The sequence below is a fragment of the Bos indicus genome, chromosome 4 (assembly GCF_029378745.1).
Source record: "Bos indicus isolate NIAB-ARS_2022 breed Sahiwal x Tharparkar chromosome 4, NIAB-ARS_B.indTharparkar_mat_pri_1.0, whole genome shotgun sequence".
Classification (NCBI taxonomy): Eukaryota; Metazoa; Chordata; class Mammalia; order Artiodactyla; family Bovidae; genus Bos; species Bos indicus.
This window is the reverse complement of record NC_091763.1, coordinates 77073925-77100581: the sequence shown is the minus strand read 5'-3', so window position 1 is coordinate 77100581 and position 26657 is coordinate 77073925. Positions and strand designations below refer to the sequence as shown.

The 26657-nt window shown below is 48.9% G+C and overlaps 1 protein-coding gene across 4 annotated transcripts in view; it reads left to right on the top strand.

The window, feature by feature from the left end:
- Positions 1–16297, top strand: part of OGDH (oxoglutarate dehydrogenase) — a 66751-nt gene extending 50454 nt beyond the window's left edge. For all 4 annotated transcript variants that reach the window (XM_019958927.2, XM_019958926.2, XM_019958928.2 and 1 more), the window contains 14 exons: positions 831–959; positions 6442–6621; positions 6954–7106; positions 7854–7956; positions 8118–8246; positions 8580–8730; positions 9000–9127; positions 9295–9473; positions 9933–10004; positions 10675–10803; positions 11427–11499; positions 14622–14785; positions 14971–15125; positions 15216–16297. In XM_019958927.2, coding sequence (XP_019814486.1) covers positions 831–959; positions 6442–6621; positions 6954–7106; positions 7854–7956; positions 8118–8246; positions 8580–8730; positions 9000–9127; positions 9295–9473; positions 9933–10004; positions 10675–10803; positions 11427–11499; positions 14622–14785; positions 14971–15125; positions 15216–15336 — 1866 coding nt within the window. In that variant the 3' untranslated portion in view covers positions 15337–16297. The remainder of the gene's footprint in view (positions 1–830; positions 960–6441; positions 6622–6953; positions 7107–7853; positions 7957–8117; positions 8247–8579; positions 8731–8999; positions 9128–9294; positions 9474–9932; positions 10005–10674; positions 10804–11426; positions 11500–14621; positions 14786–14970; positions 15126–15215) is intronic.
- Positions 16298–26657: the final 10360 nt, after the last annotated feature.

Sequence of the window (26657 nt, the reverse complement as noted above, 5' to 3'; positions counted from 1 at the left end):
GCATTCACATGGGGCAGGCCACCTCGGGTGTCCCAGGTATGGCACGCACCATTCCTGAGTCTGTTCACGAAGGACTGTTGGGGCCCAAGGCCTGTCCAGAATGTGGAGACAGGAGAGACAAGGGGCTGTTCCGGGTCAGAGAAGCCGAAGAGGCGTGGCCCTGAGAGCGCGTCTGCATGGGATCTGGGGAGGATGGGCTCTGGGCCAGCATTGCTTTCCTTTGAAAGGGTCCTGCATGGTGGGTTCAGGGGCAGTGGGCATTGGCCTTGCAGCAGATGGTGGTTGGGTGGCAGGTGTGCGGACGTGGAGCACACCACCTGGAGCACACCACGGGAGGGCTGGGAGGGGCCTGGGGGTCTGTGCTTTCCTGCCACTTTCTTTCTAAGTTTGAAATGATCTCAAAATACATCATTTTGGGGCTTCCCTGGTGGCTCAGTGGTAAAGAATCCACTTGCAGTGCAGGAGACATGGGTTCAGTCCCTGGGCTGGGAATATCCCACATGCTGCAGAACATTTAAGCCTGTGTGCCACAACTACTGAGCCTATGCTCTAGAGGCCAGGAGCCGCGACCGCTGAGCCCTTGTGCCATAGAATCCGTGTTTTGCAACAAGAGAAGCCACCGCAGTGAAAAGCCCGTGCACCACAACTAGAAAGTAACTCCCACTCTCTGCAACTGGAGAAAAGCCCACACAGCAGCAACGACCAGCACAGCCAAAAATAAATAAATACTACATTTTTTGAAAAGTGGATCATGACGTACTCTCCCACGTGCCCTGTGGACATGTGGCCAGGACCGCGTCAGATTTGGGTTCTCCTTTGCCTGTCTGTAGGTCATGTCCATCCTTCTGCATGGGGACGCCGCATTTGCTGGCCAGGGCATCGTTTATGAGACCTTCCACCTGAGTGACCTGCCATCTTACACGACTCATGGCACTGTCCACGTGGTCGTCAACAACCAGGTAACGGGTGGCTCTGGGGTCTTTGCAGCAGAGCAGGCTAAGGAGGCCACATCAGCAATTAGACTTTGTCCTGAGGCTTCTTTGCTCACGTCAGTCTTACTTAGAGGGACATGTTCTTATCATTTAGTACATTTGTTGTTTTCTGATTAATAAACTTGGACAAACAGGATACTTTCTTTAAAGTAGAGAGGTTTTAATTATGCTATTTTAAGAGCATGATATTATTTTGGAATATTTTCTACTAGACCCACAAGCATTTAGATGGCTTTTCTTTCTTAAGAAACTGGGGTTCTATATACACAGTTTTACATCCACTTCTTACTTACCACAGTGTTGTCTCATGTCATTATATATTCTTAAAATATTAATTTTGATAACAATATACATTATAGGTTGTTTCATAAAACATATTGCTGTGTTGTTAGACTTTTAACTAAGATTCTTATTTTTCAGTTTCAAATAACACTTGTTGAACATTCTTATAAGTAAATATCTCTGCCCAACTCTAAAACATTTAACATGGTTATATCTGTTATTTACTGTGCCGTGCATCCGAGAGTTCATCCCACCAACATGGGTGAGCTCTCATATAATAGATATTTGAGTTCCTTTAAGTACTGGTGCTGTGTCAGGTAACAAGCAGAGAAAGGGCACACTGCCTGTCATTATAGAGCTTATAGTTCTGGGTTAGGGGGCAGGGGACCTACCAGGCATTGGGTTAGCCTGCAGATGTTTCTCTGAGGATTTGACCTTTAGGTGGAAATGCAGGGTCAAGTAGGCAAATGTTAGGGGGCAGCGGAGCAAGTCAGGAAAGGGTCCCCTCTGTCCAAGGGAGGTGATAAGGCTGTCACATCTAAGGTTTGAGGGGTTTTTTTGAGAGAAAGCAGCCATCAGCTGCTTCTGCATGGCCCCCAAGAAACAGGGTCTTACTCCAGATGTGTTGAGAGACCCTCGGAGGACCGAAACCAGGAAGTGACTAGACAGTTTGATTTATGAAGATGGTTTGTTGATACATGTGGAATGAGTTAGAGGAAGACACACAGTTGCAACTGTCCCAGCAAGAAATAGAGAGGAAGAAGGGAAAATTTAAACATGAAAGTAAATGTAGTCAGTACATAGAGAAGGCCCCAGAACTTAAAATGTACAGTATCAAACACAAGACGAGGAGCATTAGAATGAGTGTAACACACAGTATATAACAGCTACTGCTTATGGAGTGCCTCCTGTGTGCCAGACTAAATTAGTGACTTCACATCCTCTAACTTAAAACGTGATCCCTGTCTTACCCATGTGGTAGGTGTGATCATTTCCATTTTACACAGGAGAAAATTGAGCAGAGAGTTGAATAGCTTGCTTGAGAGTTGATATTTGAATTGCTTCTTTTAGAAAACAGTATTAGAAAAACACCAAAGAAAGAAAAAGGTCTAAAAAGCAGTGCATCACTGAACTGTGTTTTATACAGATGACCAAGCACAGATAGTCTTTAGTGCTTGTTGGGTAGGAGCTGAGTTGCCAGCAGCATGGTCTTCAGTCTGGAAACAGTACAGCAAAGATCATTCAAAGGGATTGGAAGCCCAAGACACGGGGAGGTTTTTTGTTTTTTTTTTTTTTAAGAGAAAAGTTTTTCTATACGTAGTCTCCAGAGTCAGATGAATTTCATCCCAGGAGATTTTTTTTTTTTTTTTTTTTGAAAATATATTCTGATGGCAGAATCTATTTTGTAATCTCTTATGGATCCTGGCACACAGGAGAGGTGCCAAAGTCTTTTAAAATTTTGTTTAGGGGATTCCCCTGGCAATCCAGTGGTTGAGACCCCATGCTTCCACCCCAGGGGGGCACGAGTTCAGTCCCAGGTTGGGGAACTAAGATCCCGTAAGCCATACAGTTCAGTCACAGTATATATGTGTGTGTGTGTGTGTGTGTATCACTGCTGCACAATTAATATCTTAATGAAACTGGAAGAAAGATGTAAGTATATAAAGCTGAAATATATAATCATGTGGGGGGGCATTGTGGGGATGTCCCACAGTGCTGCAGCAAGACTGGAAACCAAAACTTGTACCACTGCATCAGTAGGGAGCTGGTAAGTAATTTATGATAGATCTATACATGTGTTACCAAGCTTTAATGAACTAATACATATAAATCATATACATATACAGCCCTGGCACCCCACTCCAGTACTCTTGCCTGGAAACTCCCTTGGACGGAGGAGCCTGGTGGGCTGCAGTCCATGGGGTCGCTAGGAGTCGGACACAACTGAGCAACTTCACTTTCACTTTTCACTTTCATGCATTGGAGAAGGAAATGGCAACTCTACTCCAGTGTTCTTGCCTGAATCCCAGGGACGGCAGAGCCTGGTGGGCTGCTGTCTATGAGGTCGCACAGAGTCGGACACGACTGAAGTGACTTAGCAGCAGCAGCAGCAGAGTGTTTAGAATAGAGCCTGGTGACGCTAGTGGTAATGAACCTGCCTGCCGATGCAGGAGACATAAGAGACCACAGGTTCCATCCTTGGGTCGGGAAGATCCCCTGGAGGAGGGCATGGCAACCCACTCCAGTATTCTTGCCTGGACAATCCCATAGATAGAGGAGCTTGGTGGGCCACAGTCTGTGGGGTCGCAAAGAGTCAGACATGACTGAAGTGACTTAGCACACACGCGTAAATAAGCACTAATGTTAAGTTAACAGCAACCACAGTGTAATAAAGCCATGTGAAAGAATGGATCTATATATACTGTGGAGTACAGCTCTCTATCTGTGAGTGTGTGTGTCAGTGGGTGCACATATACCCACCATATACGCTTAAAGATACAGAAGTCAGTAACAGTGGCAGATATTGGGGAGGGCGTCTGGGGGACTGAGACCTCAAAACTTCAAAGCAGTTCAGTTTCTGTGAGATTCTAGTTGTAACGAGCATGTTATGATTCCTATCTTACCTGGTGCCTACCCACATCTCCCTGTGGGGAGTCCCAGATAGGCCATGGGATTGTGCATGGTCTCTGTAAGTGTTCATCAGAATTCTCGCTGGTACATCATTTTTTAATGTTCTCATCAGTGTCTGACTAGTTCTAATCTTTTCTTTAGTCAATGTGATAAAGGAGTTTATATAAAAGCAATTCATCATAAATAAAGAACTCTCAGACTTCTGTAAAGACCTACAGTTTTTCTAATGTTTTTTTCAGTCTTTCTGCTGGTTTTGGTACCATCTATCGTGATGTGGGGTCAGTTAAGAAGATCTGTAGCAGGAAAAGAGAGGCCTGCTTGGCTGAGGCTCTCATTTCTAAGAACACACCTAGGATTTCCCCTTCTACATTTTTCTCCTAAGGAAACCATCAGATGCAAACTATTTTTGTATAAGAATGTTTATCAAAACCAACAAGTCTTTGTATAAATTTTGGCAAAACTGTAGGAGACAGTATTATATAATCATTAAAATATTTAATATCCTGGTGAAACAGTCACAGTATGGTGAGTGAAAATGCAGGGCACCCTTGCTGCTGGGGAAGGGTGCGTGGCCCAGCCACTTTGGAGAGCGCTTGCGGGTATTCGAGTGTAGAGCTCAGACCCTGTGGCTTAGTTTTCCCTTCCTAGGAGGACTCAAGTGTTTGCACATAACTCAAGTGTTTGCTGGAGAAAACCAGTGTAGGACTGTGTACAGTAACAGTGTATTAATCATAAGTTGGAAACAACATCCACAGACAGGAGAATGGATAAATGAACTGTGGTACCATTTAGTACTTAGATTTCACCACTACTGCTAGGAAAGTAGAGGTCCATGTTTCATCCTGGATGATTTGAACAGAAAGCAAGTTGAAAAGAATCTGTACAGCATATAGAGTATGCTATCATATGTAAGGTACATAAAAAGTATATCTCTGTAGTTTAAAAGACATGGAAATACTCTTCCAAAATGTTAGTGTTATGAAAACCAAAAAGAGTAAGGAGCCTTCCAGATTAAGGGCGACCACAGAGAGGTGGTAACTAATGCACAGTGAAGTGCTGGATTGAGTACCGGGCTGAGGCAGGAAAGGCTGGATATCATTAGGACTATTGAAATGTGTATACTGAGGAGTCTTATAACAGTATTCTGTAATGTTAAACTGAGTGAACTGAGAACTGCACTATGGCTGGTAAGGCTTTGTCCATGTTTTAAGGACTAGGGACAGTCTTTTGGTCTACAACTTACCTGAAAATGGTTCAGAAAAAATGTGTGTGTGTGAGTGTGTGTGTGTAACGGAAAGAGCCTGTATAATAAAAGGGGCAAAATAGGAACCGTTGTTGAATCTGAATAAAGAATCTGGGAGTTCTCTGTAGCTCCAACTTTTTCGTGAGCCTGAAATGATACCAGTAAGCCTTTTTAATTTTAATAATCAGGACTTCCCTGGTGGCTCCGACAGTAAAGCATCTGCCTACAATGCAGGAGACCCAGTTTCAATCCCTGGGTGGGGAAGATCCCCTGGAGAAGGAAATGGCAACCCACTCCAGTATTGTTGCCTGGAAAATCCCATGGACAGAGGAGCCTGGTAGCCTGCAGTCCATGGGATTGCAGAGTCAGACATGACTGAGCGACTTCACTAAACCTAAGAAGGGGCTTCCCTGGTGACTCAGTGGTAAAGAATCCACCTGCAATGCAGGAGACTTGAGTTACAGTTCTGGGTCAGGAAGATCCCCTGGAGAAGGAAATGGCAATCCACTTCTGTTATTCTTGCCTGGAGAATTCCATGGACAGAGGAGCCTAGTGGGCTACTGTCCTGGGGTTGCAAAGAGTTGGACACGACAGCTATCGATGTACTGTTTATGGACATATGGGATACATATAGCAACGTGTGGAAACCGTGTCGTCTACTTTCAGGGCCATGTAGTATCATACTTTTTGGATGTTTGAAGTAGTTCATAAAAATAAATTTTAAATGCAAAGTATAAAATTACAAATATATGATAAAGTTTTAATGTATCTAAGTGATGAGACCTTTAAATTTTCTTTTCAAAGAAAAAATACTCATGTTAGTGAACAGAGTGCAAAATTATAGAAATAGTAGGATCTGAAATTTTATATTTATATTGGCATGTGTATTCATGCAAAAAAAATCGTCTAGAAAGGAAAGCATCAAGATATTTACACTGAAACTGGTAGAATATAGATGATTTTAATTTTTCATACTCTCTTCCAAACTGTTCAACATGTATGAATTTTGTTACCAGAATAGGAAAAAAAAAATTTTTTTTTTAAATAGCCCTTTAGGGACTGTCTCAAGCGTAGGCCACACGCAGCCAGGTGACCTCCAGCAGGTGGCCTTTGGCTCTGCCCTGCCTGCCATTAGCCCCACCCTCACCCTCAGACATATCCACTCTCACCCCAGCCCTGTCCCCACCATGCCATTGGCCTGGGGGTAGGCTTGCCCTGGCCCACCCTCCTTCTGTCCTGCTAATGCTTAGCAGCGTGCCCAATCCCCCTGGCCAAGCTGCCTGTCCCTTGCAGATCGGCTTCACCACAGACCCGCGAATGGCCCGCTCCTCACCCTACCCCACTGATGTGGCCCGAGTGGTGAATGCCCCTATCTTCCACGTGAACTCGGATGACCCGGAGGCAGTCATGTATGTGTGCAAAGTTGCAGCTGAGTGGAGGAGCACCTTCCACAAGGATGTGGTGGTGGACCTGGTGAGTGACCTTAGCTTGTGTCCTGGAGAGAGGGGTTAGGGCTCCCTAGGGCCAGGGCACACCTCCCTTCCCCTCCCAAGAGTTCCTGTGTCTTTGGGTGACCCAACCTGGGCAAGAAGGTAATTGGGGTCCTGTCCCAAGATAGTCCCAGGTCACTCTTGTTTCATCTTGGGGGACAGTCAAAGCAATTCTAGTGTGTGAAGGAGCAGGAGATAGGACCATATTTCTAGAGGTCAACTGAGGTGTCACCCAGGAGAAATGGGATAGCTCCTCATAGGTCCTGGGTCCCGACCGACATGGGCCCTGATGCTGGGGTCTCCCGGTGTGCCCAGGTGTGTTATCGGCGCAATGGCCACAACGAGATGGATGAGCCCATGTTCACCCAGCCGCTGATGTACAAGCAGATCCGCAAACAGAAGCCCGTGCTGCAGAAGTACGCAGAGTTGCTGGTGTCGCAGGGCGTGGTCAACCAGCCTGAGTATGAGGTGCGTCCCTGGCCCTGTCCTGGTGGCTCTTTCCGGAGCCAAGGAGGGATGGAGAAGACCCGCCACAGGGCCAGTGCTCACTTCTGCAGAGCACTTAGGGTCCTAGTGAGAACGTGTGAAATATTTACAACTACAGCATTTCAGCACATAACCTGGAAGGTCCAGGCTACTGAGGGGTTAGTTACATGAGGGAGGTGGGACCTGAGAGGACTTCACCGTGGCCTCTGAGGCCCGTGGAACCCCAGCAGAGGGGTGAGGGGGAGAGAGGGTGGTGAGGGACCCACTTGTGAGCTGGTCTCTCTGGCTGGTCATGAGAGGGAAGGCCCATGCAGGGTGATGGAGAGAGACGAGCGGTGTGGGTCATGAGCATGCAGAGTCAGGGGCCTGTGAATGAGGGTGGTGCTGGGATCAGGGCAGGTGCCGAGATGGCACTCAGGTTCAGTCCTCCTGAGGCTATGCTTGGAGCCCGAGAACTGGACCAATTCATCAGGAAGACTGGAGGGAGGGTAAGTAGGACCCACAGTCTGCAGTGGAGAAGAAGCCGTTGGGACGGAAACACTGTACTAGGCTTCCCACAGATCTCCCAGAGGTGATGCGTGTTGGGAGGAGAACCCGGGGGCCCGTGGGGTCTGAGGGACTCCGCACTGGGAAAGTGCCAGTGTGTGCTGGCTCGGTGTGTGCTGGCTGGGTGCCCGGCATGCCCTGTGCACAGCAGCCCTGACGGCTGCGTTGTGCCCAATCCTCTAGGAGGAGATCTCCAAATATGACAAGATCTGTGAGGAGGCCTTCGCCAGGTCCAAGGACGAAAAGATCTTGCACATCAAGCACTGGCTGGACTCCCCCTGGCCTGGTGAGTGAGGCATGCCACCGGTGAACCTCTTCCGCCCACACCCCATGGGTCCCAGAATTGGACTCCCGACTGCCATTCTCAAGGGAAGAAGATCTCGGCCACCTCTCAGCAGCATTTCACATGTCCACAGTTCCTATGTCAGCCTGCCCTTTCTGTCCCAGGCTTCTTCACCCTGGACGGGCAGCCGAGGAGCATGACCTGCCCCTCCACGGGCCTGACGGAGGACATTCTCACACACATTGGGAACGTGGCCAGCTCCGTGCCTGTGGAGGATTTCACCATTCACGGAGGTGAGGGTGCCCTGCCCCACCTCTGCCACCACCCGGGCCTTCCGAAGTAGTGCCGACTCCCCTCTGGCCTAAGACTGGTCCCCACCTGGCTCAGGTTCCTGCCTCGTTCAAGGCCGAGCAAGGTGGTGGGATGAGGGTAGCCCTGTCACCTCACCCCTGCCCCGGTGTGGTCCTCAGCCAGCAGAGCGGTGGATGAAGGCACAGGATGTCACAGCCTCCCTGGTCCAGACGCCACTCCTCTGGCAACTCTGGACCCCAGAAGCTGGGGCTGTAGGGAGCTCTTGTCCTAAGAGAGTGTTCGGGGCGGCTGGTGAACACCGTCTGCCTCTGCAGGGCTGAGCCGGATCCTGAAGACCCGTGGGGAGCTGGTGAAGAACAGGACTGTGGACTGGGCTCTGGCGGAGTACATGGCTTTTGGCTCCCTACTGAAGGAGGGCATCCATATCCGGCTGAGCGGCCAGGATGTGGAGCGGGGCACTTTTAGGTAATGGCCTTGGTGTTCTTGTGGGCCCTTCAGAGTGGAAGAGACACAAAAGAAGGGCTGTGGTGTTTGTCTTCCAGAAGAAAATCACTGCCAGGAAGCAGTCATTAGATCCCATTGTCTCAGGCCCAGAAGCACCCTATTCCTGCTCTGATCAGATGCTTCTGTTAAGAACCAGGCTCTGTGCCCCCAGCAGCGGCTGTGCATGGAGTCTAGTCTGAGCTGCGTGCAGGGCTGGGTCCTGCCTGCTAATCTATGCTGTTCTGCCGCAGCCATCGCCACCACGTCCTGCATGACCAGAACGTGGACAAGAGAACCTGCATCCCCATGAACCACCTCTGGCCCAACCAGGCCCCCTACACCGTGTGCAACAGCTCACTGTCCGAGTACGGGGTCCTGGGTGAGCACTGGGGCCTGCAAGGCCCACCTCCCTTTCCTCCCCAGCCACCCTCTCCCCACTGCTTCCCCGACCACCCCTTCTTCCCTTTTCACCCCCTCCTCCCCACCTCCCCTTCCCACCCACCAGCTGACTGCTGTCTGGTCTCCTCCCTTCCTCCTACTCTGCAGGCTTCGAGCTGGGTTTTGCAATGGCCAGTCCTAACGCCCTGGTCCTCTGGGAGGCCCAGTTTGGTGACTTCCATAACACGGCCCAGTGCATCATCGACCAGTTCATCTGCCCAGGACAAGCCAAGTGGGTGCGGCAGAACGGCATTGTGCTGCTGCTGCCCCATGGCATGGAGGGCATGGTGAGCCCCCTACCCCTTCCCTGGCAGACCTAGGAAGGGCCTGCCTGGGACCCTGGTCCCGAGACTGGCAGGTGCAGGCTCTGCTGGTGTTTCCCACCTGCCTTGGAGGCAAGAGGCAGGCCCTGCTCTGTTCTGGGTAAGAAGTGGGGGTGTGGCTGGGCCTCTTGGGTTCAGGCAGTCCCTGTGCTCTCCCTCCCTCCTCCCCCAGGCCCTGTGAGGGGTTTTCTTAACACTCCGATTTGGAAGCCATGAGGAGCCAGGAGTACTGGGCCCTGTCCTGATGTGGAAACTTCCCCTCCACTCCATAGGCAGAAGAAGGAATTAAACTATTGGCAGGAAAGAGATAACTTGGTGTTTTTCAGACCAGAAATGAGAAAGTTGGTTAAGGAAGAGAAGTACTGAATGCAGCTGTCAGAATGGGGGAAGCTCCTCATCTGTAACTTGTGTGTCTGGTTCCAGGGCCCAGAACATTCCTCCGCCAGGCCAGAGAGGTTCCTGCAGATGTGCAATGATGATCCAGACGTCCTACCGGTAAGCAGCCACCACCTGGGCGTCTGTGGGCGCCTCTGAAGGTACCAGTGCTCTGTCCCTCTCAGGAGTCACAGGTGGGCCCAAGCCTGCTTGTGTCCTGGAAATGAGAGGCCTCTTCAGAGCATAGAAGATACTACCAGACTGCTTCCTGCAGCAGAAGCTTTTAGGAGTAGTACTGTCTGTGTTTTGATTCAGGCAAGTTATTTATTGCAGCTTTCAGGATCTTAGTTCCCTGGCCTGGGATTGAACCTGTGCGCTCAGGAGTGACAGCTCAGAGTCCTAACCACTAGACCGCCAGGGAGTTCCCTAGGCAAACATTTTAGAGGAAAGAACTCTGGGGTGATTTTAGTGAAACTCCAAGAGCTGAGAGGAAATTACTGGGAGTCAGTTTCTAAGGAAAGTCTGAATTGGTTTTAGCTAGACCCTGTGTCTGTCCTAGGCCAGGCAGTAGTTTTCAGAGACATAGGGATAAATGTGGGACTGAGAATTCCATTCAGAGCTTAGAGCTGGCTGGCTGAGCTCCGTCAGTGTCCCCTTTGTGTGCTTCTCATAGGGAGCTGAGGTGCCTGAGGCTGGGACCCGGGGCCTTCTGAAGCTGTCTGCCTCAGTACCTCCCACAGCAGGGTGCTTAGAGCCACTGGGCCTCTGGCCTTTTCCCTCTTTGCTATAGGACCTTAAGGAAGCCAACTTTGACATAAATCAGCTGTATGATTGCAACTGGGTTGTCGTCAACTGCTCCACCCCTGGCAACTTCTTCCACGTGCTACGTCGCCAGATTCTCCTGCCCTTCCGGAAGCCGGTCAGTTGAGGGTATCCCTGCTCAGAGAGGCCTGGCCTGAGGACTCCAGGGTCCCAGCCCAATGGGAGGATGGACATGTGAGCGGGGGGTTGTAGGTGGTGTGTTGAGCTTGGAGGAGAGGTGAGCCCCCTCGGGGGCCGAAGGAACAGAGGGTCCTCAGGAAGCAAGCTCCTTGGCAGGGTGTTGAAGGGTGAGTGGGAGTGTGTGTGAAGGGTCCAAGGGGAGAATGCCTCCTGCTGCTGCCAGTCACCGTGCAGGGCCAGGCAGGCCCATGGAGCAGGGCAGCCCTGGCCACAGGCAGGGATGCCCAGGAAAGGCTCAGGTGTCCTTCCCAGGTAGAGGGTAGTGGTGCCAAGGGTTCTGAGCAGACTAGGGCGGGCCCTGGAGGAGAGGGTGCCTAGCTGAGCAGAGCCCAGCATCTCAGGGCAGAGGAAGAGAGCCCGGGGGCAAACAGCATCATCCTGTTTGCTCTTTTCACCTCAGACCTGTGCTCCTCCTGATTATAGAGCCAGGAGGGCAGCAGGAGGGCCTGTTCTGAAGACAGGCCTGGGCAGCCCCTTACTGCCCTCCTTCTGGAATACTTAGAACCTGGTCTGTCATGAGCCTGTGCTTCTGTCTTTCAGTTAATCATCTTCACCCCAAAGTCCCTGCTGCGGCATCCCGAAGCCAGGTCCAACTTTGACGAGATGCTTCCAGGTAGGCGTCAGGGGGCTGGGCATTTGGAGGGGGTCTTAACTGCTGCTGTGTAGGGGGCTTGTCAGTCTCACTGTGGTCCTTGCCACATTTTTGGTTATTGGGTAAAGACCAATAACAGGGTGTTATTGGTCAGACGACCAATACGACAGCCAGGACAGAACACGACAGCCAGGGTGTCAGAGCTTGTGTGCAGATTGGTCCAACAGCGTGTCTTCTCTTGTCCCACCAGGGTCCACAGCCTTTGCTGGGTGCATCCCTAGGACTCTCTTAGAGGCAGTGAAATGAGTCCGAGGTTAGAGTGCACCCTGCTGCCCAAGCACTGCTCCTGGGGGCTGACAGCAGCCAGGGACAGAGGAAAGGCACTAGGTGGGTAGGGCCTGCCGCATAACACCCAGCTCAGTGGTGTGAGGTGAGGCCCACAGCATTGCAATTTCTTTCACCTGGACAGCAGACAGAGGCGGCTGGCAGCACGCAGCAGCCCTGCACATCCCCACTTGCTGCCAGCCGTGGAGCCCCCTTTAGTTTTCTATCACGGTAAATCCTGTCTTTGGTTTTTTTCCCTTTTATTATTATTATGGTGAAATATGCATTATATAAAATTTACCATCTTAGCCACTTTTAAGTGTACAGTTCAGTGGCATTAATAAACACATTCACCGGACTTCCTTGGTAGTCCAGTGGTTAAGATGCAGCACTTCCACTGCACGAGGCACGGGTTTGATCCCTGGTTGAAGAAAGGCAACTCCCCCATCACCCCTTCTCCCCCAGCCGCTGGCGCCCACCATTCTGCCTTCTCTCTCTATAGGTTTGACTCCTCTAGGAACTGCATATAAGTGGAATTGTATAATATTTGTCTTTATGTGACTAGCTTATGATATCCTCAGGGTTCATCCATGTTGTAACATGTGTCAGAATTTCCTTCTTTTTTAAAGCTGACTAGTATTCTGCTGTATGCATATGGTATATACACTTTTTGTTTGTTCATCTGTCAGTGGACACCTGGGTTGCCTCCACATTTTAGCCATTGGGAATGATGCTGCTATGAACATGGGTGTACCAGTCTCTCTTCAAGACCTTGGATGTATACCAAGAGGCAGAATTGCTGGGTCACATGGTGACTCTTTAGTGTAACGTGCTGTTTTCCATAGTGGTTCCCAAGAGCGCACAAGGTTCCAGTTTCTCCACATGGCTTGCCAGCAGTAGTACTGTTTTCTGTTTCTTTGTTTTGCAATAGCCATCCTCATGACCGTGAAGTAATATCTCACTGCAATTTTGATTTTCATTTCCCTAATGATTAGTGATGTTGAGCATCTTTTCATGTGCTTGCTGGCCATCTGTATGTTGTCTTTGGAGAAATGTCATACGTCCTTGCCCATTTTTTAATTGGGTTGCTTATTTTGTTGTTGAGTTGTGTGATTTCTCTCCATTTACTGGATATAGATGCCTTATCAAATATATGACTTGCAACTATTTTCTTCCATCTTGTTGTCTTCTGATGTACAAATTTTTTTAATTTTCATAAAGTCCACTTTTTCTATTTTTTTCTTATGCTGCCTGTGCCTTTGAAGTCACATCTAAGAAATCCTTGTCAAATTCAGTGTTTATGTTTTGTAATTTCAGCTCTTGGTCTGCATTTAATCCATTTTGAGTCAGTGTTCTGTGTGGTGTAAGGGCCTACCTTCATTTGCATATGGGTATCCAGTTTTCCCAGCACCATTTGTTGAAGAGACTGTCCTTTCCCCATTGGATGTTACTGCTTCTCTTGGCAAAATCATCTGACCATAGAACATGAAGCTTTATTTCTGATCTCTGTTCTCTTCCACTGGTCTGTATATCTGTCTTTGTGCCAATACCATGCTCTGATATTGTAGCTTTGTAATAAGTTTTGAAATCAGGAAACATGAGTCCTCCAACTTTGTTTTTCTTTTTCAAGATAGTTTTGACTATTTAGAATCCTTTGGGATACCATGAATCTTAGGATGGATTTTATTTCTGCAAAAAAAATGTCCATGTCCTTGGGATTTTGATAAGGATTGTGAATCTGTAGATTGCTTTGGTCGAATTAACATCGTGACAGTGTTAAGTCTCCCAGTCCATGAACACAAATGACTTTCCATTTATTGGTATCTTTAATTTCTTTCAGTAATGTTCTGTAGTTTTCAGTGTACAAGTTTTTCATTTTCTTGGTTAAGTTTATTTCTAAGTGATTTTACTTATTTGATGCTGTTTCAAATAGGATTTTTTTTTTACTTTCAGATTGTTCATAGAAATAAAACTAAATTCTGAGTGTTAATTTTCTATCCTGTAATTTTGCTGAATTCATTTACTAGTTTTAACAAGTTTGTGTGTGTGTGTGTGTATGTGTGTGGAATCTTTAGGGGTTTCTACATATAAAACAAACAGATGATTTTACTTATTCCTTTACAATTTAGATACCTTTTATTTCTTTTCCTTGCCTAATTGCCCTGGCTAGAATTCCAGTGTTATGTTGAATAGAAGTGGTGAGAACGGACATTCTTGGCTTGTTTTGATCTTAGAGCAAATGCTTTCAATCTTTTGCAGATGAGTATGATGTTCACAGTGGGTGTCTCATGTCTGGCCTTTTTGTGTGTGAAGGTAGTTTCCTTCTAATCCTAGCGTTTGCGTGTGTGGCGTGAATGTGAGCATGTCGTGTGCTGCGTATGTGTCACTCAGTGAACCCCTCATTTTGAATGCAGCTTTCTGAAGTCAGCCTTGTTCCCAGAGGGATGGTTCAGGCCATGAGTATCTCAATATTTGTTCGGAAAGTTTTGGTATTTGTAAACTCAGGAGGAGTCTGAGCAGAGCGGTCGTGGGGTGCTCTACCAGTCCTAGCTGTCCCCCATGTCTGAGGCAGATCGTTCTGAAGAATGAACCGATGTCACTTGCTCTCCAAGGCTGTTAGGCTACCGTGCCTGTTAGGCTCTCTCAGTGTGGATTAATTCAAGGACATCACAGGCTGGTGGGAGGAGCAGTGTCCTAACCCTCAGAAACCGTATGTTCTGGTGTCAGCCATGGTACAGCCCCACCTCACAGAGGGAAGGCCCTAGACACCCTCCGCCAAGTCCTGAGCAAACCCCCTGGCCATGGGGATTCTCTCGTAGGAACCCACTTCCAGCGGGTGATCCCAGAAGATGGCCCTGCAGCACAGAACCCAGGAAACGTCAAGAGACTTCTCTTCTGTACTGGCAAGGTGTACTATGACCTCACCCGAGAGCGCAAAGCGCGGGACATGGTGGAGCAGGTGGCCATCACCAGGATCGAGCAGGTGAGGGCGTGTGGTTCCCAGACCAGTGCTGGCGATCCTCCTCCCGGTGATTGGGCCCTCGAGCTTTCCCAGAGTTTCTGGCACGGACGTCTTTTAGGGGTCACTGAGCTCCCTGCTGGGGACACCAGCCTTGCCCATTACTCTGAGCATCTTCTCCTGACAGTAGCTTCTCTCTCTCCCCCCAGCTGTCGCCTTTCCCCTTCGACCTCCTGCTGCAGGAGGTCCAGAAGTACCCCAGCGCTGAGCTGGCCTGGTGCCAGGAGGAGCACAAGAACCAAGGCTACTACGACTACGTGAAGCCCAGGCTGCGAACCACCATCAGCCGCGCCAAGCCTGTGTGGTAAGAGCGCGGGCAGTCAGCTGGGGCCGGGGAGGGTAACGAGCCCCGGTCCCCTCAGTGGCCCTCAACGCTCACTGTCACCGCCCTCAGGTATGCTGGCCGGGACCCAGCAGCAGCTCCAGCCACCGGCAACAAGAAGACCCACCTCACGGAGCTGCAGCGCCTCCTGGACACAGCCTTCGACCTGGACGCCTTCAAGAACTTCTCGTAGATGCCGCCTGGGCTGCTTGGGCCGCCCTGCACCTCACGACTGCCCCTCGCTTCCAACTAAAGCATCGTGCCTCCGCACTGCCCGCACCTCTGCCCGTCCATACCGCACGCACCCCGTGCTCACTTAGGAACTAGGCTGTTTGCCCCTCCTGTGCTTGGCTGCCCCCCAAGCCAGATGCCCCCCCGGGCGCTACAGCTTCTGTCCAGCTGAACAGCCTTCATGGAGACAGTGGGGAGCGGGAGGAGGAGAGGGAGCCCCTGCAGGTGTCCTGGGAGGGAAGATCTGCCCCCACCCCGTCCCCCCAGCTCACCCCACAGGACCGGCCTCATGCGGCATCCCCCTGTGCCAGCAGTCCTGGTCACCCAGCAAGGGGTTCCCGCACCTGGACAAGGGTGGCCTCCTCTCCCCAAGCTGAGCCCCCAACGCCTCGCAGGAGTCGTCAGTGTCTGAGGGTTTGTGGGGTGGGTGGGCTCCGGCAGGACCCTCACCATGCGGTGGACCAAGGGCACTGCTGCAGGACGGCTGCTGGGAGATGGCCCGAGACTGACCTGGCACAGAGCGGGAGGGTCCACTCTGCAGCGACCACTTCCACCGCTCCAGAGGGTCCTGGCCCTGTGCGGGGCCGTGCACACTCCACCACCTGGGGCTGGGTGTGGCCAGGAAGTGCCGCTCAGGGCCGGGGCGCCGGCTGCTCCTCTGGTCCTTCCCTTCACTTCCAAGCCACCTCCTTTCCTCTTCCCTTCAATGCGATGGAGACTCCGAAGCATTCTTCTCTCTGCTGTGCCAAAGCTGGTCAGAGGGGGAGAGGAGGGGCAGGAGTGAGGGGCAGCACAAGGCCAAGGGGCCAGCTCCCCTGACCCGTCACAGGGACAAATCTGATTTATTTATTTTGGTTAAAAAAAGTAACCGAACAATTTTGCATTGCATTTGGCTTGACCCATAAAATCTGAGTTCTCCCTGAGCCTGTGTATGGTGTCATTCTTTCTGCTTCGCCGTCTCCTCCAAAGAAAAGGCTACCACAGCATCTCTGCCCTGCCTGGGAAGCAGCTCTCCTCCCTGCCGGGCTCAGGTGGACCTCCCCCCTCCTGACCACCTCCCTCTGGTTGCCAGCAGCACCAGGTGATTGGCCACCATCCTCCTCCTCACCTGGCTTCTCCATCCTTATTGTTGCAGATAGTGTCTGATGCACCCTTATTTCTGAGTGTGCCCTGCTCCTAGTCCCCCAGCACACTCCACCTAAAAAAAGTACTCAGCCATCTGAGCCAGCGTGCATGGTGGGCTCACCCTAGGACACTGTTAGCACCCTTCAGGAGCCCAAGCCACTCATCGGACCTCGGGAGGGGAGCCATCATACCAGCCGAGCCTTCACAAGGCCCTGTCCCCTTTTGACAAGAGCCCCGCTGCCTTGAACCCACACCATGCCGGCCTTGGTTCCCTGGAGGGTAGACAGGTCTCAACACTGAAGGAAGGCTCAGGGGAAGGCCTGGGTGTGGACATAAGGGTAACTTCCATCATGGGGCCCCCTGACGTTCACCCAGTCTTCTGGACCACACCAGGGTCCCTTGTCCTTGAAGCCTTTTCAGAATGTCTTCATTTTGTCCAGGGGTTGCCCAAGGGTCCTCCCGACCTGCCATTGTCTCAGGCGGGTGGTGGGGAGGGAGTGGGAGATGGGACAGCTGTCCCTGTGGGCTTCAAAACCAGCACCCCATCCATCTGATGTGGTCAGCCAGGCAGGTTAGAGCTAAAAGAGACAAAAACAAATAGCTCAGGAGCCCCTTTCCTGGAGAGACTCCCAGCGCTCTGAGGGGGCAGCTGTCCTGAACTCTGGGGAGTTAGAGTCCAGTCCAGAGCACAGAGAGCTAAGACACAAGATGGAAGCTGGGCCCTCACATCTTGCTGCTTCCAGTCTGGTCAGGGGGTGCAGGGGAGCCAAGAGCCCAAGGGGTCTGGTTACTTCCGGTAGGGGGGCTTCTGAGGGAGCCACCACCATGGGCCCTTCTTTCAGGGCTGGGGCCACAGGAATGGGGAAAGGGACTCAGCAGGTCTCTCCCACTCCCATGGTCCGAGGGGGTCTGCAGCCCTGCCCACATCCAGGGAGAGCAGACCTGAGGCTCTGAAAGATGAGGCATAATCAGACCATGCTGGGCCACACGCTGGGCAGAGACTACTCTGGTCAGCTCTGTTCTGCTTCAGTCACCAGTTGCCTCTTTCCTAAAATCAGAGCAATGGTGGGAAGGAAGGAACCTCACAGTCTAGGAGAGCAGCCTGTGACCTTACACGGGATTTTGAGGGGACCTGGACCAGTGTGCAGGTGCATGCACAAGTGTGCATGTCAGTGTGTGCACACGTGTATGTGTCTGACGTGCCTCTGTGTGTGTGTGTGTGCATAAGCGTGTGTGTGCCTGAGAGTGTGCCTGGGCCACTTGATGCAGATTCCTGTCCTTTCTGGATATAAAGGCCCATCTCCCATCTGCACCTGTGAAAGTATCGGAAGAGGGTCAGCATGCCTGGCAGGAGGGGCTGTCCCTGGGAGGGGCACCCAGGACAGGTGGGCCTGAGCCAAGGAGGAGCCAAGGGGTTCAAGTCCCAGCCATGTGGGTTAGAGTCTCAAGGTGAGGTGAACGGTTTCATTGGGAGGTGCTGATGGACCTTTCAAGAACCAGAGAAGCCGTGCAGGAGCATCTGAGTTTCCAGTGACTGTCATAACAAATCACAGTACCACAAACCGGAGGTGGGGGTGGGGGACCATAGGAACTCACACTGTCAGTCTGGAGGCCAGTCTCTGAAAGTGAGGTGTTGACAGGGCCATGCTCCCTCTGCAGGCTCCAAGGAATCTTCCCATTCCCAGGCTGGTGGCCTCACGACTGCTATCTCAGCTCTGTGGTCACATTTCTGTCTGTGTCTCCATCTCTAAGCTCACCTAGCCTTTCTCTGATGTTTTCAGTGTCCACCTGAAGAATGCAGGATAAACTCATCCTCTCATAACTCACACCCTTTGCCATATGAGGTGATAGATATTCAAGGGACTAGGATGTGGACGTGTTTTGGGGGGGCTTCCATTTTGCCTACCGTATGGAGCTACATCCAAGGACAAGAAGCAGGTACTACTGTCAGCAGATAAGATAGGGGGTCCCCAGAGAAAAATGAACCAGGCATGGGTTTCTTGGCATAAGAGAAGCTATTTTTTTTAAAACCGGTTTTCTTTGGCTACACCGGGTCTTAGTATCAGCACACAGATCTTTTAGTCACAGCATGCTAATTCTTAGTTCTAGCATGTGGGATCTAGTTCCCTGACCAGGGATCAAACCCAGGCCCCCTGTATTGGGAGAGTGGAACGTTTGCCTCTGGACCACCAGAGAAATCCCTAAGAGAAGCCATTTTGTGACGTAAGCTTGGTTACGGTGCTTGCCCTTGAACAACCCACTCCAGTATTCTTGCCTGGAAAATCCCATGGACGGAAGAGCCTGGTAGGCTACAGTCCGTGGGGTCGCAAGGAATCGGACACGACTGAGCGACTTCACTTCACTTCAAGGGGGAAAATGATCGATGGTTATCAGGCAAGAGAAGTAACAATAGCTAAGATAACAGGTCACTTGTAAAGACTTCCAGTTCTAGTTCTTTGGTAAAGACTGGGAAGCACTTTCCTGAGCTGTTTTGCAGAATTTAAGCCCGCCTCAGGCATTCAACTATCAGATCAACTGGAAACTGCGGTTGATGATAATGATGATAATGTTAACCTTTTCTGACTCCCATGTGTGTGTGTTAATTCTTCAGTCCTGTCTGACTCTTTGTGACCTCGTGGACTGTGTAGCCATGGGATTTTCCAGGCAAGAATACTGGAGTGGATTGCCATTCCCTTCTCCGGGGGATCTTTCCACCCAAGGATTGAATGGGCTCTGACCCCCATGCGTTCAACCAACTAAAGCCTGGACTCTGTCCACTGCCCAAGCCCTTTTATGGACATGCATGTTGTTGTTGTTCAGTCGCTTAGTGTCCAACTCTTTGCCACCCCATGGACTGGAGCACGCCAGGCTTCCCTGTCCATCACCAACTCCCAGAGTTTACTCAAACTCATGTCCATCGAGTTGGTGATGCCATCCAACCATCTCATCCTCTGTCATCCCCTTATCTTCCGGCCTTCAATCTTTCCCAGCATTAGTCTTTTCTAAGGAGTCAGCACTTCACATTAGGTGGCCAAAGCATTGGAGCTTTAACTTCAGCATCAGTCCTTTCAATGAATATTCAGGACTGATTTCCTTTAGGATTGACTGATTTGATCTCCTTGCAGTCCAAGGGATTCTCAAGAGTCTTCTCTAATACCACAGTTCAAAAGCATCAATTCCTCAGCGCTCAGCTTTCTTTATGGTCCAACTCTCACATCTATACATGACCACTGGAAAAACCATAGCTTTGACTAGATGGATCTTTGTTGGCAAAGTAATGTCTCTGTTTTTTAATATGCTGTCTAGGTTGGTCATAGCTTTTCTTCCAAGGAGCAAGTGTCTTTTAATCTCATGGGTGCAATCACCATTGGCAGTGATTTTGGAGCCCCCCAAAAATAAAGTCTGTCATGGTTTCCATTGTTTCCTCATCTATCTGCCATGAAGTGATGTGACCAGATTCCATGATCTTCATTTTTTGAATGTTGAGTTTAAAAGCAGCTTTTTCACTCCCCTCTTCCACTTTGATCAAGAGGCTCTTTAGTTCTTCTTCGCTTTCTGCCATAAGGGTGATGTCATCTGCATATCTGAGGTTATTGATATTTCTCCCAGCAATCTTGATTCCAGCTTGTGCTTCATCCAGCCCAGCATTTCTTATGATGTACTCTGCATATAAATTAAGTAAGCAGGGTGACAATATACAGCCTTGACGTACTCTTTCCCAATTTGGAACCAGTCTGTTGTTCCATGTCTGGTTCTAACTGTGGCTTCGTGACCTGCATACAGCTTTCTCAGGAGGCAGTTAAGGTGGTCTAGTATTCCCATCTCTTTAAGAATTTTCCATTTTGTTTTTATCCACACAGTCAAAGGCCTTAGCCTAGTCAATAAAACAGAAGTAGATGTTTTTCTGGAACTCTCTTGCTTTTTCAATGATCCAACAGATGTTGGCAATTTGATCTCTGCTTCCTCTGCCTTCTCTAAATCCAGCTTGAACATTTGGAAGTTCATGGTTCACGTTGAAGCCTGGCTTGGAGAATTTTGAGCATTACTTTTCTCAAGACCAGGAGCTGACTATGGCTCAGATCTTGAACTCCTTATTGCCAAATTCAGACTTACGTTGAAGAAAGTAGGGAAAACCACTTCCTGTACAATGTTACAAACCTCCATTGATAGTTCTTCAGGCACTCTGTCTATCAGATCTAATCCCTTGAATTTATTTGTCACTTTCACTGTATAATCATAAAGGATTTGATTTAGGTCATACATGAATGGTCTAGTGGTTTTCCCCACTTTCTTCAATTTAAGTCTGAATTTGGCAATAAGGAATTCATGATCTGAGCCACAGTTAGCTCCCCATCTTGTTTTTGCTGACTGTATAGAGCTTCTCCATCTTTGGCTGCAAAGAATATAATCAATCTGATTTCAGTATTGACCATCTGGTGATGTCCATGTGTAGAGTCTTCTCTTGTGTTGTTGGAAGAGGGTGTTTGCTATGACCAGTGCATTCTGTTGACAAAACTCTGTTAACCTTTGCCCTGCTTCATTTTGTACTCCAAGGCCAAATTTGCCTGTTATTCCAGGTATCTCTTGACTTACTACTTTTGCATTCCAGTCTGCTATGATGAAGAGGACACCTTTTCTGGGTGTTAGTTCTAGAAGGTCTTGTAGGTCTTCATGGAACTGTTCAGCTTCTTCAGCATTAGTGATTGGGGCATAGACTTCAATTACTGTGATATTGACTGGTTTGCCTTGGAAACGAACAGAGATCATTCTATCCTTTTTGAGATTGCACGCCAAGTACTTCATTTCAAGTGCTTTTGTTGACAATGAGGGCTACTCCATTTCTTCTAAGGGATTCTTGCCCACAGTAATGATCATCTGAACTGAATTTGCCCTTTCCTGTCCATTTTAGTTCACTGAATCCTAAAATGTTGATGTTCACTCTTGGCATCTCCTGTTTGACCTCTTCCAATTTAACTTGATTCGTGGACCTAACATTCCAGGTTCCTATGCAATATTGCTCTTTACAGCATTAGACATTACTTCCATTGCCAGTCACATCCACAACTAGGCATTGTTTTTGCTTTGGCTCTGTCTCTTCACTCTTTCTGGAGTTATTTCTCCACTCTTCTCTGGTAGTATATTGGGCACCTACCAACCTGGGGAGTTCATCTTTCAGTGTCATATCTATTTGCCTTTTTATACTGTTCATGGGGTTCTCAAGGCAAGAATACTGAAGTGACCCTACAAGAGACTGACCCAGACTTGCCCGTGAGTGTCCAGGAGTCTCTGGTGGAGGCATGGGTCAGCAGTCACCAACTACAGGGTTGGGGGCACTGAGTGCTGCAGTGTGTGCACGGGACCTTTGAAGGAGGTCGCCATTATCTTCATTACCTCCACCATAGTTGGGTCTCAGGTCAAACAACAGGGAGGGAACACAGCCCCGCCCATCTACAGAAAAGTTGATTAAAGATTTACTGAGGATGGCCATCAGAACAAGACCCAGTTTCCCCCACAGTCAGTCTCTTCCATCAAGAAACTTCCATAAGCCTCTTATCCTTATCCTTCAGAGGGCAGACAAAATGAAAACCACAGTCACAGAAAACCAGTCAAACTGATCACATGAACCACAGCCTTGTCTAATCAATGAAACTATGAGCCATGCCATGTAGGGCCACCCAAGACGGATGGGTCATGGTGGCAAGTTCTGACAAAACATGGTCCAGTGGAGAAGGGAATGGCAAACTGTTTCAGTATTCTTGCCTGGAGAACCCCATGAACAGTATGAAAAGGCAAAAAGATATAACACTGAAAGATGAACTCCCCAGTTTGGTAAGCTCCCAATATGGAAGTTCCAGTTCAGTTCAGTTCAGTTGCTCAGTCAAGTCTGACTCTTTGTGACCTCATGAACCACAGCATGCCAGGCCTCCCTGTCCATCACCAACTCCTGGAGTTTACCCCAACTCATGTCCATTGAGTCGATGATGCCATCCAACCATCTCATCCTCTGTCGTCCCCTTTTCCTCCTGCCCTTAATCTTTCCCAGCATCAGGGTCTTTTCAAGTGAGTCAGCTCTTCGCATCAGGTGGCCAAAGTATTGGAGTTTCAGCTTCAACATCAGTCCGTCCAATGAACACCCAGGACTGATTTCCTTTAGGATGGACTGGTTGGATCTCCTTGCAGTCCAAGGGACTCTCAATAGTCTTCTCCAACACCACAGTTCAAAAGCATCAATTCTTCTTTGCTCAGCTTTCTTTATAGTCCAACTCTCACATCCATACATGACCACTGGAAAAACCATAGCCTTGACTAGATGGCAGCTGTGCTGCACAGGAGCAGCCAAGAGGAGCTACCCCATGTCCAAGGTCAGGACCAGCAGCTATGCTTTGCTGGAGCAGCCGTGAAGAGATACCCCATGTCCAAGGTAAGAGGAACCAAAGTGAAATGGTAGGCACTGAGGGGAGGGCATCAGAGGGCAGACAGATTGAAACCACAATCACAGACAACTAGCCAATCTGATCATATGGACCACAGCCTTGTTTAACTCAATGAAACTAAGCCATGCCATGTGAGGCCACCCAGATGGACAGGTCATGGTGGAGAGGTCTGACAGAATGTGATCCACTGGAGAAGGGAATGGCAAACCACTTCAGTATTCTTTCCTTGAGAACCCCATGAACAGTATGAAAAGGTAAAAAGTTAGGACACTGAAAGATGAACTCCCCAGGTCGGTAGGTGCCCAATATGCTACAGGAGATCAGTGGAGAAATAACTCCAGAAAGAATGAAGAGACGGAGCCAAAGCAAAAACAACACCCAGTTGTGGATGTGACTGGTGATAGAAGCAGGGTCCAATGCTGTAAAGAGCAATATTGCATAGGAACCTGGAATGTTAGGTCCATGAATCAAGGCAAATTGAAAGTGGTCCAACAGGAGATGGCAAGAGTGAACGTCGACATTCTAGGAATCAGTGAACTAAGGACTGGAATTGGTGAATTTAACTCAGATGACCATTATAGCTACTACTGTGGGCAGGAATCCCTTAGAAGAAATGGAGTTAGCCATCATGGTCAACAAGATAGTTCAAAATGCAGTACTTGGATGCAATCTCAAAAATGACAGAATGATCTCTGTTCGTTTCCAAGGCAAACCAGTCAATATCACGGTAATCCAAGTCTATGCTCTGACCAGAAATGCTGAAGAACCTGAAGTTGAATGGTTCTATGAAGACCTACAAGACCTTTTAGAACTAACACCCAAAAAAGATGTCCTTTTCATTATAGGGGACTGGAATGCAAAAGTAGGAAGTCAAGAAACACCTGGAGTAGCAGGCAAATTTGGCCTTGGAGTATGGAATGAAGCAGAGCAAAGGCTAATAGAGTTTTGCCAAGAGAATGCACTGGTCATAGCAAACGCCCTCTTCCAACAACACAAGAGAAGATTCTACACACGGACATCACCAGATGGCCAACATCGAAATCAGATTGATTGTATTCTTTGCGGCCAAAGATGGAGAAGCTGTATACAGTCAGCAAAAACAAGATGGGGAGCTAACTGTGGGTCAGATCATGAATTCCTTATTGCCAAATCAGACTTAAATTGACGAAAGTGGGGAAAACCACTACATCATTCAGGTATGACCTAAATCATGGCAGTTCCAAGGCACTGTCAAAAGACCAAGGAGTGGGTGGTGACCCAGTTCCTGGAAATTCCCACCCCTTTCCCAAAATAGTTGGAATAATCCTCCCACTCATTAGCATATGAAATTACCCAGCGCATAAAACTAACCATGCCACATTTTGCAGCAGCACGTGCCCTCTGCAATGGCCCACAAACTCTGTCTGTCTAGTGTGCTTCTCTCTGAATCTGAATAAATCCACTTCTTACCTATCATTTTGTCTCTCACTGGATTCTTTCTGCAATGAGACATCAAGAACCTGAGCTTCATTAGGTCCTGAAATCAGGTTCCATGGGTTTTGGCTGGGTTCTAATTCCATGCAGGGTTTTGGCTGGGTTCAAATACTGGCCACGTGGGTTCGAGCCCCAAATGGGTTTTTGCTGGGTTTGAGTTCCAGCACATAGGTTCAAGTCCCACTCTTGAACCTATGGTTTCAAGGGAACTAGATCCCACATGCTACAACTAAGAGTTCCTATGCTGCAAATAAAGATCCTGCATTTCACAACAAAGATGGAAGACTCCTTGTGCCTCAACTGAGACCCAGCACAGTCAAATAAATACTTTTAAAAAGAAAAGAACTGGGCATGTTTATCTTCCAACAGAAGATTCCAAGGCAAAATTCTCATTTTATACAGTTGTAGATGGAAGACCTTAGGGAGGCAGATGTTTCCCAGTAAATAAGGGAGGGTCTTCTAACAATCTGTATAGTCAAACATGAAAACACTATCCAGAAGGGAACCAGCATCAAACAGCATCTCCTAGGCCTGTTACACTGGGGAGGTAACAGACCTGCCTGCAGAGTTCAAATTCAGGACCCTACTGTGGCCATTTCTGGCCTCTTCCCGGAACTTGCCAGCAACTCCCCCAAACTCACAGCCTCCTGGAGGCAGAAGCAGGTCATATTCCATGGTGCCTGCCTCCCTCATCATGTGGGTCTCTTCTGGGGCCAGCTCTCCAGAGACTCTGCCTCTGCTCTTTAACCTATTTCCCAGCAGTCCCCATCTTCCAGTTTTCTTTTATTTTTCTTCCTAACCCTCACATTGATGGACAGATTGTTACCTGGTGAGTCATTTCTTTCTTTTTGTCCCTTCTAGTGGGAGCAGGGAGGAGAGGAGTTACTATCATGGTCACTGGGGTGTTCAGAGCCCAGTGCCTGGTACAGCAGGCCACCATATTTGTTCAATGAAGTAATGGTTCTCAAAAGATACAGAGTTCAGGTAGCCTTGAGGGAAGAAATTTCAGCATTATTACAAGTTAATTATGAGGCATCCATCAATGGAGGAATGGATAGACAAAAGGTGGTATACACACAAAAATGAAATACTGTTCAGCCTTTAAAAGGAGAGAAATTATGCAAGCTGTAATGTGAATGAACCTTCAAGACATTCAGTTCAGTTCAGCTGAGTCGCTCAGTCGTGTTCAACTCTTTGCGACCCCATGGACTGCAGTACGCCTGGCCTCCCTGTCCATCACCAACTCCCGGATCTTGCTCAAACTCATGTCCATCGAGTCAGTGATGCCATCCAACCGTCTCATCCTCTGTCCTCCCCTTCTCCTCCTGCCTTCAATCTTTCCCAGCATCAGGGTCTTTTCCATGAGTCAGTTCTTTGCACCAGGTGGCCAGAGTATTGGAGCTTCAGCTTCAGCATCAGTCCTTCCAATGAATATTCAGGACTGATTTCCTTTAGGATTGACTGGTTTGATCACCTTGCTGTCCAAGGGATAGGCTACCCACTCCAGTATTCTTGGGCTTCCCTTTTGGCCCAGCAGGTACAGAATCCACCTGCAGTATGGGAGACCTGTGTTCGATCACTGGGTTGGGAAGATCCCCTGGAGAAGGGAAAGGCTACCCACTACAGTATTCTGGCTTAGAGAGTATGGGGTCACAGTTGGACATGACTGAGTGACTTTCAAGACATCAGTCACAAATGGACAAATACTGTATGATTCCACTTCTATCAGGTTCCTAGAGGAGTCAGATTCAGAGACAGAAAGTAGAATGGTGGGTGGGAGGCGGATGGGGAACTATTGTTTGATGAGTACAAAGTGTCACTTTTAGGAGATGAAAAAGCTATGGGTGGTGATGGATATGTGATAGTGGGGAATGTGCTTAACACCACTGTACACTTAAAACTGGTAAGGATGGTAAACTTTGTTGCTGTATTTTACTACAATAAAAAAAAAAAAAAAAGTGGGTAATCAGGAGAATGTGGTCTTCCTAAAGGAAAGGTAGATAATAGTCGAGAATAACTTAAAGACTGATAATAGCATATGGAGATGCCAACCCACTAGAGAGGTTGCTTCATCTGGCTAGAAGTCGAGTGACTAACAATGTTTCAACAGGACGCACTCTAGGAAGATGAGAGAACAGTGAGGAGAATGCGTTGTGTGATTCCGCGTGGTTTTTCCTACAAGACACTTCCCAGAAGTGGCCCATTGACACGGGGTCACCTCCGCAGACCCGGCCTCCGACAAGACTCCGCC